Here is a 16175-nt window from a genome sequence, read left to right as displayed (position 1 = left end):
TTTTGGACACGGTTATTACTTTTTAACAATGGTGCTACTTATTAGGAGACACCAAAACCTCCAGCAGCAAAGCCACCCCTGGTAATGTCACACACCAAGTGTCAAATGGGAGTTCTGGAGGGTTTAGGAAGTGCTGCTACTTTTTTCAAATAAGGAAGTACTGCAGTCTTTATAGAAAATTGCTTAAAAGATTATTTTCTTTTAGTTTCCTAAAAAAAGAAAGCCAAAAATATGGTTCATCGTGTGACTCTTCTTCCAGCAGGGGATACTATTTGAAATGTTACTTTATAGGCTTGGGACCATTTCCATTGTATTATGAACACCATCAGAGCTCGCTAAAATCTTTTCAGTATTCCTGCTTTCATTATACTTTATCAGAGATTGCATAAATAAAATCTCTTTTATTATTTAACCATTTTAGTTAATTAATATATAAAACAAAACTGTCAGGTTCTCTGAGACCATTTATGAGTATGTTATTTTGTTTGGACCTAAAAGGAATACACTTCCAACAACTGCAGATCTTGATCAGAAAGAACTTCATTAAAAACAAAAAGGAAAAATCCTGTTTAACCTAAAGCCTGAACGACTGGAGAGAGACACACATATTTACCTGGAATAAAAAAAGGATTACACCATAGCACATCTATTTGTATTTGATCACTCCACCCACTCTGTTACCATCAACATCACATCACAATTTCTCCCATGGAAGAATTACCCTCCATTCTTTCCTAAGCACTGCAATACGAAGAACAGGTGTTTGGATTTAATTTCAGATGAGAAATGCAGCTTTTTGGCAAGAAACAGTTCAGCAAATGGAGAAGGCCAAAACGTGGAGATTTGCTGGCCTGTTCTGTGTTTACTTCCAGCAATGTGACACTGGCAAGTCTCATTAATAAACACTAACTCAAAAATGGAGATGGAAGTGATCAGATGAATGCAGATCCTGGCTCAGCTCAGAATTTACAGGGATGAGACCCTTCAGAGTATTCTCAGCTCTGCTGACACACAGAGAAAAACTTCCTTTGCTTTAAAGGATTTCTTTTCAAATTAAAATGAACGAGTTAGAGCAATGCTAAATACTTTGTAACACTAAATGCTCAAGATTTAAGGCTTGATTTTGTGTCCTCTAAACCCTCAGAAGACAAAGGTTTGACTTCACTGCTTTGTTCAGATCTGTCCTGTTCTTGGGTTTTTCTGAAGGTCCTCTGCATCAGCCAGAGCCTGAGCTTGGACATGCTGGACACCTCACAATAGGGACAAACAATAAGTTCAACTTATCACTGGTAATTCTTCAAACCAGAAGGACATATCATGCATTGTGGCTGAAAAATCATCAGGATTAAGACTGTCAGTGTACTACAGCTGAATAACCAGTGGCATAGTTCCTAACAATTACACAGAAAGAGCAAAACAGAAGAAACCCTACTCATAAAAACAAAACAAGGAGAAAAAAAAAGCCAAAATGAAAAGCAAAAAGCACAGAACAATAGTCTATTTAACTTAACCTCTTGAACTTTATCATTAGGCTTTCTGTTCTATTGTTGCTGCTGCTTTAACTTGCTTGCTTTCTTTCTGGAGCTTACTAACAATGCTCAAGAAGTCAAACATCCTTCAGAGTGAAAATACAATGATAAGAAATAATAATAAAAAAGAAATAAAGAGCATGGGTCAGCAAATGTAGATTGTATTGGGAGCCAGGCACCATTCCCAGCTCTTTCACTCCATGTAATTAAGGGCAAATCTTTTCACTGCTCTAAACAATTCAGTTCTTTCTCTGCTGTCTCCTTATAATTATAATTTTTTGGCAACCCAAAGAATAATATTTGTATATCCTCATACATACACACACATGTATATATATACACACACTGCATGGCACTGAAGGGCTTCATTTAAAAACTATAAAAATAATCATCATCATCATCATCTGTTGTAGTTTAAATAATTAAATAGGAAATAGCCTTAGCAGATTTGTTTTAGAGTGCTAATAAATGAAAGCTTTGGAAAAAAAAAAATCAGAACCACCCATTTTAGCTCTAAAATCTCACCAAAACCACTGGAAGCAAAACCTCTCAGAACCAAACCACACAAAATGGATCCAAATGTGTTTAAATTAGATCTATTTGCCAACATATTTCAACTACCACAATAAACACTGCTAACGGACACCCATGGATTTTATTCCATAAACACACTGATGAGCTTAAAGCAATTAAATTGAACTCATACAGGAAATTCATAAAGACAAAGAACACCTAACTGTCAGGGAAAAAACACTTCTGAGACCACAGGTATTGAATTTGTAACCTTTCAGCTCTGATCCTTGAGGAGAAGCTACTTAAAATCTTCCAAGGACGAGCACAAGAACCAAGACTGACAAGTGGACAGGTGGATAAATGAGTTTTAGTGGTAGTGGTTTTACGGCACTTCTTTTTTCCTCTCAGGGCTATCAATCTTCCCCCTTAGATGAAGATGCTTTTGTCCCTCTGCCATTCTTCACCTTTCTTCCCTCCCAATTTCTTTCAGCAACCGACCTCACCCAGCTCATAACAAAACTAAGGGCTCACCTGTTTTTAGCATCTATTCCAGAGATCAAAGAGGAGCTTTGGTGTCTGAAACCTTCAATTTTTCCAGGTTTGCTGACACATCCAATAGATGTGTTACAATGACAACCTCAGGTGGGTCCTTCCATTCCAGGGTTATTCCCAAACAATTTCAGTTGGTTGGAGATTGGTTTATTTTAAAAATTGTACGGCCCAGGCTTTTTTAGAGCTCAGTTTTCATCTACATCCCTTCCCTATTTTTCCTTAATAACAGGTAGAGGCTGTTAAAGGGATGGCTCCTGGACTACAGATCACCTGCAGCACTCACCTTTCCACCCTCATCAAATCTTCCCACATGAAAAAACCATTCTCGAGAGCAGAACCAGGTTGGCATGACCACAGTAGGCCCATGGGAGGTGAACACCTAGGGAAAAAAGAGGGGAAAATCCATTCAGTTAACAAAATGTCAAACCCAGCAGCTGCTGAGGAACAAAGCAGACCTCACACATCCACCTGAAGTTATGCCTGTACCCTTCAGCAATTTTGAACACTGAGAAGAGCCAGTGCTGGAAATTTAGCAGGTGCTTAGTGTTGGAAGGGCAGTGTAGCAGAATCTCCCAGGTGCCACAGCCCAAAAGGTGAGTCTGGCTCCTGCTCCATATTCCACGACCTTCTCTTCTCCCCCAAGCCGCAACATGTGCAGAGTACTTAAAACATTTTTCCAAATTTAGAGTATTACACTGGAGCTGGCACTTTATCAATAATGATGATGTTAATATGAAAGTGAAGTAATTGAGAAGAATTACAGAAAGTTCAAACTCTTAAACTGAACCCTACATTTTCTGAGCACTGATTTTTTTTCCATTTTATATTCCTTATACATATATTAAGTATGAACTTTCACTGGTCTTTTATTTCTGCCAAAGACACTTAAATCCTAATGAAGCTTGGACAAGTAAAATGCAATTTGTTTTAAACATCACCTGAGTACTGTGGATTTGCTACCCAGGGGTACCTACAATTAAAGGTTTTTGGAAAGGAAGAGCTTTAAGTAGAGAAAAGGGAGTTAATATTAAGTTCATCTCTTCATTTGTGACAGCCAAGAACTATACAAATGGGTCTTTGAAGCTTTAAACAAACTTGTTGCAAGTATAACTGTGAAATAAGCCAGAATGTGGATGACAGGAGGTAAACTGGTTCTTTCTTTTGCACAAGATGAAGAATCCAGGCAAAGGGGAGACTGAACTTGTCAAACACAAGGTGCAAAGTGAAGCAGGAGCTTGTGCCTGCTTCCAGCAGAGACACAGGAACTGCAGAGCACACCCTGGGCCATGAAGGCAGAAAAAAACAACTTCACAACTGCTGTCAGTCAAATGGCAGTGCTGATCTGTAAGCTGACAATTTCATGTGACAGTGGTAATATTCATATTCCTGTACAGCTTAAATGAAGAGTGTACATTTGTCACATGCATCTACATTTTAAAGGTGCTCCTCTTGATGTCAGCCTGAGAGAGCTCCACAAACTCTTACGTTTGGCCACTTCAATTTCCACAGAAAAACATGGACTTAAAACCAAATAAAGACATTTAAAACAATTGTCCAAATGAATTAAATTAGAAATGCAATCAAAATATGGCAGATTACCTACTCCCACTTTTCTAACAGGCATTTTCCCAAACTTCAGGTGAAGCACACAGGATGCCAACAGAACTCCACTGTCCCTAAAAGAATCTTGGGGTGACTCATTTTCATCCACACATTCCAATTCTAGGCACTCATATTTAGCCAGAACAATCCTATCACCTAATGTCTTAACTCATCAGCAGGTTGTCCAGAGATGAAATACTCCAGTTCAGAGGTGTTAAATGTAAAATTCTCCCCCCAAGAGTCAGTGGGAGCTGAAGGAATCAAAACAAGGCCAGAAAAGCAGAGCAGCCTGATTACTGAGTACATGGTTATTAGCTCCACATTAATTACAAGGGCAATTGAGTATGGCCTGAACCAAACAATGACCAAAGAGTAATCCCAAAAGAAAACAGCAGCAGGGAGAAAAGCCAGGCCAGAGGGCATTGCATTGAATCTCATTTCTGAAAGACACAAAAACTTCAAAAGAAAGTCTTGAGCCCGTGGGTACTTGTGAAATGTGTCTGCAGAGGCCAGAATGGCATTTCCTCCGAGCTGCCAGGTCCCTCGGGGATCAGGAGTGCACTTCACCTCAGAGCTGGGGCTCCCAGCCATCAGCTGTGCTCTCACGTGCCAAGAGCATCCCTCCCAAACATCCCAGACAACACTGACACAGACACTTCAGTGAAACCAGACACAACAGGCTATTTCACAATAATAAATAAGTATATATCAATATTTTATAATAAATAGTATTATAATATTATTTATATTATAATAAAGATATTATTAGATTGTATTATTTATTATTATTTAATAAATATTTAATATATTACTTTTCTATTAGCTATATTATGAATTTATATTATTTTATAATAAAAACAATTATTTTATTTATATTATTGTTATTATGAAAATTTAAAAGGACACTTCCAAAAGGCCCTGATGTTAACACATGATGATTTTACAGCAGACCATCACACACTGCATACACTGATGTCCCTCCTAAATCCAGCAGTGTTCTGTGGCTCACTGTCCATCTCAGCAGAGACACCAGAGGAGAATCACACGGGCAAAACAGAGACTGATGATGGCACACATGATTTCAGGATTTTGTCCTTCAAGAAGGTCTTTAAACCTGCACAGCACAGCAGCTGAGAGCCAAGGAATTGGCAAATAAACTTTTCCTACATGAAAACTTACAGTGCAACATCAAAACTGACTCTAGGAAATTTATTTGTGCTGCTGTCACAAAGAACAAATTCACACTACCTTTGCCTTGCTATGTAAGAATAACTTCTGTGAAGCTGAAATTCTCTTTGTGGTTGTTGTCAGCTGAACCTCCTGATCCAACAAACCATAAATCAGCAATGCCACCACACAGGAGGATGTAGGAAAGCAGGGCACCAAGCAGAGAGCACTAAACCCTTCTCAGCAGCAGTAGAGATGATCCAGAAATGATCTCTAAGCTGATGAAACTGCTAGAAATCTCCATTTACACCACATTTACATTAATTAAGAGCTCTCCCACTCATTCTGCCTCTGGCTGCACACCCCAGTCACAGCACTGGCACTCTCCTGACCCCAGGATGGATCAAAGCACTACATCAGTAAAAAGCCATTATTTTCCTTGTTTCTAGTGTTAGTTTTCTACAGCCTTAGCTCTCTGAATCAGTTCACCGTGGGGTCAGAGCAGCAATACCACTGACACACTGGAGAGGGAAGGAAAAGCTTTGGAGAGGAAAACAAACCCTCCCTTCTTGGTCACTGCCCACAGCTCGAGTCCAGCTGAAACATAAAACTGAATACCCACTCTGATGGGAGGAGAACTGGCCAGGAAAAACACTAACAACTGTTCTGAAACACTGAGGCATCTGCCAAACTTCTGAAAACCACCTTCCAGAGCTTTTGAAATTTTATCTTCAAGCGAAAAAAAAAATAACCTCAACCTTCTGCACTTTGGAAATTCTATATTTCACCTTGGTTTAGTCTGATGGGAAAGTTTCCTCTGTATTTCTTTTTTGTCTATTCTTGTCATAAACTCTTGCCAAGGTGTTAAAAAATGGTCAAATTGCCTTATTCTGTGATAAAAACTGCAATTTCTCACTTTGTGAGACTGACACTCCAGATTTTATCCATAAATCTTTTAGATAGCATGGACTGGAACGAGAGAAACAAAGAGGACATGCTAGTCTTAACTTGACAATCAATCAAAAACAGAATTTGAATGATGGCGCCATCAACTATGTTTAGTTTTCTTGGAAATATCCTCCAACTGTGCTTTACAAATGTCTTGTGTCACCTTGGAACACCAGTGGGTTTCCAGACCTCCTTGAGGAATTAATTCAGTATTCTGAGAGCAGGTTGGGCCTGTGAACCTTTCCCACACAGCTGGATTGAAAGATTAATGTTTATTAATAATACTTGTTATTAATTACAGAACACGGTAGGCTGTAAAAAAAATCTAAATATTGAATATTTCATGTTAAAAACCAGAAGATCAAGGTATAATCCTGTTCAAGGTTTGAATTCCTGAAGAACAGTGTTGTCATAACCTATCTCCATCTCCACATGATGGGCACAAATTCCTATTTCAGCATCTTATTTACTAAATTATTTAGAACTTTTATAACTAGCTGGGTTTATTCCAAGGATCAAGTAGCAAGTAATTGAAACTGATTTGTTCTTGTTCACTGTTTGGCTATCGAATTACATCCAACTGTTACAAGATTCTCTGAAAATAAATCTAAAGAGCACAAAGAGCTGATAAAGTGACTTTCATTGTTGTGTCTCAAAGCTGTCAGCAGCACATGGAACTCTGGTTCCCACTGATGCTCAGCCCAGGCCATGCCAGAATTCAGTGCAAAACCTCAGTTCCAGTACAGGGAAAGGCATTTGTGTGTTTACAGAAACTCCTCGAGGAAAGTTCTCTTTCCTGAAGCAGCAAATCAAAGTCTAACAACAGTGATAAAAGCAGATATGCAGATGGTGAAACAACCTTGTCACATCAGATACCATCGTGCCATGCAGGACACACAGGAGAAACCAGGCAGCTCACAAAAGCAACAGATTTAATTTAATTTAATTTAATTTATCCAGGAGCTAATTCCCCCAAACACACCACACATTTAATTCTACTTATGCTACAGCATTTTCCCAAAATTATATCCATACAAATCAAGGATTTGACACATTTGTTGAGACAAATGAAGCTTTCAAATATCCAGGGGAATACACTGACACTTTAGAAGGTGAAAAAGAAAAGAGAACAAATCCCATGGGGAGGGCCACAGTGATTCTGTAAGCACAGCATGGGCTGAAGGGAATCATTCCTGACCTTGAAGCAGTGATGAGTTAAGATATCTGTGCGTTAATTCAGCAATGAATGTACCAGGACCTTGATCCTGAGGTGTACCAGGTTTACATCCACAATCAGGTAGTGTGAGACAAGAGGTACAGAGGGTAGGGAAGGGAAAAAAAGACTCTTCCTACTTCAACAAAGTACTGGTCAAAAGAGGATTTTTCAAAAGAAAATAACTACAATGAGCTTTATGAAGCTTTTAGGAAAAATTTGGAAATTAGGAAATTGAAAAAAGAAATTGAAATTAGAAAATTTAGAAAAATAGGATAAATGACTCCATGCAGTAAAATAAAGCATTCTGCACCAAGAGGCTGTCTTCTTGGCTTGCTGTTTGTGCTGAGCTTTTACTACAAAAGAAAGAAAATCTGCTTAAAGTCATATTGGCAGGTCCTAAATTGTGATTAGAACAAAAAAGCAGGCAGTGTAGAATGGATTCCATGCCGTTGGTTTACACTGCACTGAACTGCTGTACCCTTTCCTGGGCCTGTACAAATAACTGCCTGTGTCACCTCATCACTGCAAGCCTCCAGAGCAGCTGAAAATCCTCCTCTAAGGAAGCTGGAATCCAGCACAGCAAAAAGCAGATTATTGAAATAAACCATACCTTGCCTCTCTGTGCAGAAAAGCTGGTGTGTACACAAAAATTCTGGTGCAGGCCTGACTGAAAATCAGTGGGATTTAGCCTTCACAATCCCAAACTCTACTAAGCTACAAAACTAATCAAAAAAGAGAAAGAGAGTCCTGAGAGCTGCTAATGCCAGTGAAAGCAGAGAACATTCAGCACCTCCAAGAAGGTATTCCTGCTCCTGGAAAATTTATGACCTACAGCTCCCTGAGATTTCCTCTGGATCTGAAGCCTGAATGAAGGCTGGAATGTCTCAGAGCTTGCAGGAAACAGAGCAGAGCCAGTGAGAGGAGCTGTGAGGTGATGCTTTCTCTGAATGCAGAGGGCACAGTAATGGGAGGAAAGCTGGGAGAGAAAAGCTGAATTTTGCTGTAAGAACCTCCCTGGTTCCTCACAGTTTATTGCATTTCCAGTGCTTTTCACCAGGCCATTCACTTTCAGAAAAGTACAACAGTCCTCTTTACAGCTACACAACCATTACATGAAAATACTATTTTTTTTTTTACAAATGGCATTCCCTATGTGAAATAAAATTTTCATAGCCAGTCTCTGCAGTGAATCCACCACCTGAAATGCAAAGCAGGGTGTGTATCAGCAGGGCATCACCTCCTCCTGACATCTCAGAGCCCCACAAAGAATGAAATGCTGGGTAAAGGCAGCATATGGCAGGCTGCTCTTTACCCACGTTATTAGATTCCCTTAAAATTTGCTGCTGAAAGCAAAACTGTTTACAAACTTGCTGCAAGCAAATATATTAACTTTGGGTTTCCAGTCCAGTTCCTATGGATGGAATTGGCTGTGGCTTTGCTTTTTGGGAGGCAGCTCCTGCCAGCCCCATTGTGTGGGATAATTGAGGGCTGGCCACAGGGCTGAATATCTCTGCTTTGTAGCTGAATGCCCAAGAGCAAGCACCATTCTTCTGGACGTTTTTAGAGCTTTTCCCTGCTAATGACGATGAATTAACCTACTGCTGAAGCCAAAACAATAGCTGCATGCAAAGGAAACAGCCTGTATGATTTTAGCATGTCTTACAGCTTTTTTTTTTTTTGGGGGGGGGGGTCTGTAGGCCACTAAAAGTGGTCTTTACAAAAAGTTTCTCTAGTTCTTGGAGGTTTTCCAGTATTTAAAGAGTCAAGTAGTTACAATGGAAGAATGACTCCATGCAGTAAAATAAAGCATTCTGCACCAAGAGGTTGGTTGTCTTCTTGGCTTGCTGTTTGTGCTGAGGTTTTACTACAAAAGACGGAAAATCTGCTTGAAGTCATATTGGCAGGTCCTAAATTGTGATTAGAACAAACAAGAGATCTGCTAAGAAACAACACTGACCAATGCTCATGCAAAATAAGTCCAAAAAATTACCTTTCCATTTGACTTGTGCACATGCACATTGAATTTTCACAAGATGAAAACTGAATTTGGCTTTTATATTTGTGATTTATTAGACAGCATTTAACAGATGACAATATAGACAACAGAAGTGTCTCCCTGCATGGTGTGTAGCTAAAAAATAAAACTATCCTGCTCTTAAAGTACTTGATGCTTATCCACAATTAACAAGCTTCCCTAAAATGTGCTGGCAAAGAGGAAAACAAACTCCCATAAAATTCAACACATGAACCTTTTTTACATACCAGCTCCCAGAATTAATGTTCAGCTGAAATGTGAGTAAACCTCCTGGCAAATCTCAGCTTCAGCAAATTTTAAAATGCAGGTATTTGGAGAGAGAAACATGAAATACTTCTGAATGTTCAGGATTATCTGAGAGTGCAACAAATCCTTCATACTAATTCTCTTTTTCAAATAAAAGCTCGTGCTATAAAAGTTTTATGCAACTTGGAAGTGGGGGACACATGACCTTCAGTTAAATGAAAGAAATACAAGCACCTTGTAAACAAGCACCAAACTGTAGGGAAGGAGATCACTTCTGAATTTGAGAAGTTCAGCTGTGTGCTAATGTACATGCAAAAGACCCACAGGAGAAATATTAAATATTCATGCAAACTCGCTGTATTTATTCCAATATAAATTATATTTATTTTGTGGGTTTTTTTCTCCCTATAGACTTTTACCCTTTAAAGAAGGCAAGAGAGAAAATTTAGATCAGGTCTTAAACTACAGATTCTGATTATCTGATTAACAGCTGCAATAGAAGAATGTTTTCTTTAGGAAATCAAAGCAAACTTTAGCCTAAATCTCTCCCTCATGTCTTCCATCATATTGCAAGTCTTTGGGGAGTATCAAAGCATCAAATGCATTCCAGTGCCTTGAGAGTGTTTGATTTGAGTTCTGCAACCCTTCAAAAGTGTGAAGGGGAGAACAAGGCAAAGACAGAAAATAAAAATGTATTTTAGAAAAATAAATGTCGCTGCTAGTGCAGAAACTGTAGCAAACAGCAGATTTTACAGGCGGAAAATTTAAGATCTCAGGGTCTTAGCTTTCTGCACACTGTCTCTAATCTTCTATTATAAAACAGATACATACTGAGAGTAAAAACCCCATCACCTCAGCAACAGCTTTTAAACACACACACATTTTTGATAATGAAAAGGACCCAATGCATTCATCCAGAACCCAGTGGTCTCTTACAATAATTTGTTTTTCAGCAGTGCAGGAGACACAGCTGGAAAGACCTCAACCAACCCTGAGCATTTGCAGAGATAGAAATTAAGTGCCCATCAGTCTGTAAATTCTGAGACAAAGCAGAGCTGAGAGCACTACAAAGCTTTCCCTCCTCTCTGCAGTCTCCTCTTTCAGCCTCCCGAATAATTTGTTAATGGTTTTAGATGTGGGATTGGATTTTTAGGTTCTTCCCCTGCTTCCCAGCCAGAACCACAACCAACATTTCATTAATTTGTGACTGAGTGCAACCTCCAACCTCTCACAGCATGGGCAGCTGGAAGTCACACTGTACCTCTGGGTGTGCATCACCTAAAATTCATTCCTAAAATTCCTGAATTTTCATTCCTAAAATTCTGAAATTCTGACTGAACTTGGCATTTCCAGTTCCTGCTTTGGAGCAGTCCTATAATTAGACAATTATAATTATCCTCAAACTGATGGAATTATTTTCTCCACTAAGATTAAATTAATTTTTAAAGAAATCATGTCTAAAAAAGTGGTTTAATACACAATATGAAGCTGATAATAAGCAAAGTGCAGCTAAAATGATCAAAGAATTAAGAGGAATTCAATTGTGCTATGCATATGAAAAGGATTTTTTACATTCTTTTTTAAATATAATCTTCTTATCCTGTCCTGCAGAAATATTCACACCAAACAGACAGTAGATATTTACTATATGGCCCTCAGCATCTACCATCAATAAATAGTAAGGGCATCTGCATTAAAGGGTCTTGCTATAATATCAGAGAAAAACTATTAATAACTATCTAAAGGAAACCAACTGAATCAGAATAGAAAATGTTGATTTTTCATTTGCCAAGAAGCTGAAAATCAGTGGAGGAAACAGATGCTACAATAGTACTTAATGCAATTTAAAATTTAAAAACAGAGCAGCAGTTTTGGTTATACTGAACCATGGTTGTAGCACCAGCTGGGAAGGATCTGCTAAGCAGCTCTTGTGATTTATATCTTTGAGAGCTCCATGGGTCACTCAACATAAACACCCTTGTTTGTCTCACACATCCTGCTAAAAATGATTAAGATTTAAATGAGGTTTCAGGTCTGTGAACTACAAATTCTGAGAAAAGGTAATGTAACACAAAAAAAGCACAATAACAATGTGTCTTTAAAATACTGTGGTTAAAAGTATTTAATAATAATTATTTCCCTGTCATTCCTTCACAGAATTTAGATAAAAGCTTAATTTCCCCCAAATTCCCTAAAATTAGAAACGAGAACTTTGTGTGTGCTGCTTGTTTATCCTGGTGACAAACAACCACAGCTTTGAAACTCAAGTACAATGTCAGCATAAAAAAAGATCAAAAGGAATGAAATCAGATTTCCCCATAGGGCTTTACCCAACTTAGCTTTGTATTAAGTAAAATCAGTGTATCAAAAATGAATTCCTATTTATTATAAAATATATATTATAATATCTTTTTGGAAATGAGGATCTCTGCCCTTTTCAAAACTGCATTTCACAAGCTGATCCTACATGAAAACAAATCCCAGAACCAGAAGGATCTGAAGTCCAAGTTCTAAAATCAGCAAAATCTCAGAAAAAATCTTTTAATCTGATTCAGGAAACCATTCCATCAGCAGGCAAGCTGCAAATGTTCAAATATTTAGTCAGGTTGATACATTTTTATGAACAGTAATTTTGCACACATGCACATGTGTTATTCTCCCCCAGAAAAATTGTTTTGAGATTGGAAGGAGAAAAAAGCAGCTTTTTAAAAGGAAATATTGATGAAAAATGATGAGCCTCCTGAAAAACAGGCTAATTCATCTATAAAGGACAGATATTTATGTTGTGATGGTCACTCACATCATATCCACCAGCATCAAGTCATCTTTTCTAATTTGAATTCAGGAGAAGAGCAGCAAGCTGTGATCTCCCAAAACTGGCTGAAGCATTTCAGCCTCACAGCCAATATCATGATAAAAACATCATCTTCAACAACAACAACAAAAACCAAAACCAAAACCCAGAAAAACCAACAAAACCCCAAACCAAATAAACAAACCCACAATAACCCCACAAACAAACAAAACAACAACAAAAAAACGCCATACACAAAAAATCCCCACCAAACTTAAAAAAACTTCAAATACTGCCAAATACTGCCAAAAGATGATAAAACTAAAGAGGTTTGATACCGCCAGGACTTGTAAATTCAACTAACACTGTGAAAATTGGCACCCAGTGGGCTCTGAAAGCCTGTCTGTGTCAGTGTAGGGATGGTCACTGAGGAATCAGCCACAGAGGAGGAATTCCAGCTCTGGCCTCAAACCTCCAAAGTCAGCAACACCATTCCTAAACAGAAAAAATACAAAATATTGCCTGGCAAGTCCTTCTTGCTAATGCAAATGAAGAGGAGACATTGCCACGTTAATGCTCATGGAACGTGAAAAGTTGTCCTGCTCAGCCAAAATTTCAATTTGTTTTCTTACTCCATTGAAACATGAGAAAACTTAATTTTAGGAGGATGTAGGGAATACAGTGCTCTGATTTTTGCTGCTGTTTGTACCGTACAGCTGCCATGGGGGTGAGCAATAAAACACCCTCCAGGCTGATCAGAACCCCCTTAGATCCCAGAGACCCCAGCAGCAGAGGAGCAGAGGGAAGGATCCCACAGCCCATCCACACCCTCTGGGTGCTTCCCCGAGTGCCAAGATTGCAGCAGTGCAGCAAGTGTGACACTTCAAGCACTTGAATGTGAATTGGGCTGTTTATAATAAGCTCTTCCCTTCTCTTGCAAGGGGAGCTTCTCACATGTTTCATGCTGCACCACGATGCTGTGTTTATACCAGCTGCCACTTAGGAAAGACACAGAGCAGGTTTATATACAGTATCTGCAAAATGTAAAGTTAATAAGTGTTACCAAGCAGCTGGACAGTGTTTTAATGCAGTGGGAGATGGTTCTGTTTCCACTTCTATCAGTGGAAATCTGGACTACCTTTGCTGACATGAGTGGAATTGCTGCATCCAGTGCACAGCTGATGGGATATTTGTATTTCTGATCCATCCTAGCCCTCTGCTGCACCTCCAACATCCCCTGCAGGCTGGCAGAGGGGCTCTGAGAGGGGAGAAGGGGCATTAGGTGCCCCCCCAAGCCACATCAGGGAATCAGCAACATGAATTCATCACTGGGATAAAACTCATGGTCATCATGCCCAGAACAGAAACATTTCTGCTGCAACATTTCTGCCCAAAGCCCAAATCATTTGGACATCAAGATCATACCTCAACATTTTTAAGGAAGTATAAATATTTTAAAGCACAGCTGCAATTTTAAAAATCCCATTTTTATACACACTGAGCAAAACAGAGTAAATACACTGCTTCAGCTGGAACAGACCTACAGTGATCATCCTGAGCACTTCAGGGCTGACCAAATTAAAATATGGTTTTGGGGGCACTCTCCAAATGTCTCAACACTGACAGACTCAGAGGACTGACCACCACTGTGGGAAGCCTGGTCAAAAAATAACAGACACTTTTATTTGAGCACCACCAAAAGATGATTGGACAAGTTTTACTCAGCCTCATCATATTACTTTGGATATTTCAGTGACAGGCTAGGCTTATTCTCAGTTTCCAAGTTGTAAAGTTTCCAACTTGCAAGCTTTCAGCCTGGATACATTTCTGCACATCCTCTCCCTTGGCTCATCCCTGTTAATTCCACTGGGCCCCACTGGACATCCCAAACCGTGTTCAAATATTTAGGTTGAGCCATTTATGAACAGCAATTTTGCTGCACATGTGTTATTCTGCCCCACAAAAATTGTTTTGAGATTAGAGGAAGAAAAAACCAGCTTTTTAAAGGAAAATATGGATGAAGAATGATGAAGGAAAATGGATGAAGAATCATGAGTGAAGAATGAAAAGCCTCTCAAAAAACAGGCTGACCCTGATCCTCCCTGAGTGCCTGCTCCCACAGCAGTGGGACCAGGGATGAGATGGCACTGGGAGCAGTTTGCCTTTCGTGTCACTCACTGTCAAATGCCTGAGACTTTCCTTCAGGTAACACAAAACAATCCAGACGTCCTTTGAAGAAAAAGGAAAGGGATATAACAAGATCTTCAAGAAAATTAAAAGAAAGAATAAAAGAAAAAAAATGGAGAAGACTCAAAACTTCCTCTGCTGTCACAGCTGTTCTGGGCTTTGAGTTCTGTTTAAATACTGTTCAGTCTAACAGTCAAACATTGAGAAGAACATACAGCATTTGCTGAGCAACAACCACCACCCCTGGACTCTCATTTCTGCTGCACCCTGAGACCTCTCACCTCCTCACACAAATTGAAGTAAATAAATAAAAGGAAACTTTTAAGATCAGTGTCATGATTTAAGTATTTCTGGAAGAGGTAGACTAATACAAGCTGTAATACTATGGAATTAGTTAACAAAATTCTAGCTAAAATAAAAGCTTTTGTACCTTAAGGTGTTCGTTTGTCCTTGGAGGTATACAGCATTATCAGGAGAGCTATCAGTGATTTAAACCATCTCATTCAAGTTAAAACCACCATGCTTTCCCCCAAACCCATGCTTTTGCTAATCATGGCACTTCACAGAAATTGTTAATTACTCCAGCTTTGGTAGTAGTTTACAAAAAACTAATCTCAATGTTCACTGCATTAAACTGTGTATAAATCAGAAGTGCTATGAAAGCAGAATGGGTACATAGAGACCAGTTTCTTTTACACTGCAGTGTTTTAGCAGAGGGAACCAACTTTTAAATCTCAAATGAAGTTTTTCAGTGATGAACATTGATACAAAAATTCGTTTTTCAAGCATATTTCATTCCTTTCATTTTTGGTAAATATACTGGGTCAATGTTGTTTTTGATTGAATCAAACAATGCATATTTCTGACAAGCTTAGAGTTTCACTCATTTTTTCAGTCTTATCACCTGTTGTCACAATAGCTTTGTCATTCTATATTGTTCTAGACATAATTTCTTTTCTTTCCAAGACAGACTTACCATTGCTAAGACTAATAAGGTCAGTAATTGGTATTGTCCAAGTCAACATCCTTTCTCATTAGCCAGCTGCAAACTCAGGATACCCTCAGCACTGCAGCTGCTTCACAAATCCAACCACAATTCCAAACATCAACATTTCAAACAGCAAAAGAATTTAAAATCCAAATCCATTTCATATTAAAAAACATAATCTTGTCAGGAATGTCCTTCGTGTTCTAAATATTTCCATTTAGCCAGAATAAACCATTCCCTGGACAAAACCAGGGAAGCAAGGCTTTCTAAAGCAGGAGAGAATGAAAACCTTTATGCTGTATTTTTGAAGCCATTCCTGAGGATGCAGTTTTAAAATCAGTCTCAACCAATCCAGTTAATGTTTCCCAGCTCCTGCAGGAGCCCTCAGACAGCAAATG

At 38.8% G+C, this 16175-nt stretch overlaps 1 protein-coding gene across 3 annotated transcripts in view; it reads right to left on the bottom strand.

Moving 5' to 3' along the window:
* The window catches only part of B3GNTL1 (UDP-GlcNAc:betaGal beta-1,3-N-acetylglucosaminyltransferase like 1), a 97686-nt gene that overhangs the window by 26117 nt on the left and 55394 nt on the right, over positions 1 to 16175 (bottom strand). For all 3 annotated transcript variants that reach the window (XM_039716038.1, XM_039716039.1, XM_039716040.1), the window contains one exon: positions 2878 to 2973. In XM_039716038.1, coding sequence (XP_039571972.1) covers positions 2878 to 2973 — 96 coding nt within the window. The remainder of the gene's footprint in view (positions 1 to 2877; positions 2974 to 16175) is intronic.

Source organism: Passer montanus, unplaced genomic scaffold, assembly GCF_014805655.1.
Source record: "Passer montanus isolate IOZ18808 unplaced genomic scaffold, ASM1480565v1 scaffold35, whole genome shotgun sequence".
NCBI classification, from domain to species: Eukaryota; Metazoa; Chordata; class Aves; order Passeriformes; family Passeridae; genus Passer; species Passer montanus.
This window is presented reverse-complemented; position numbering and strand designations above follow the sequence as displayed.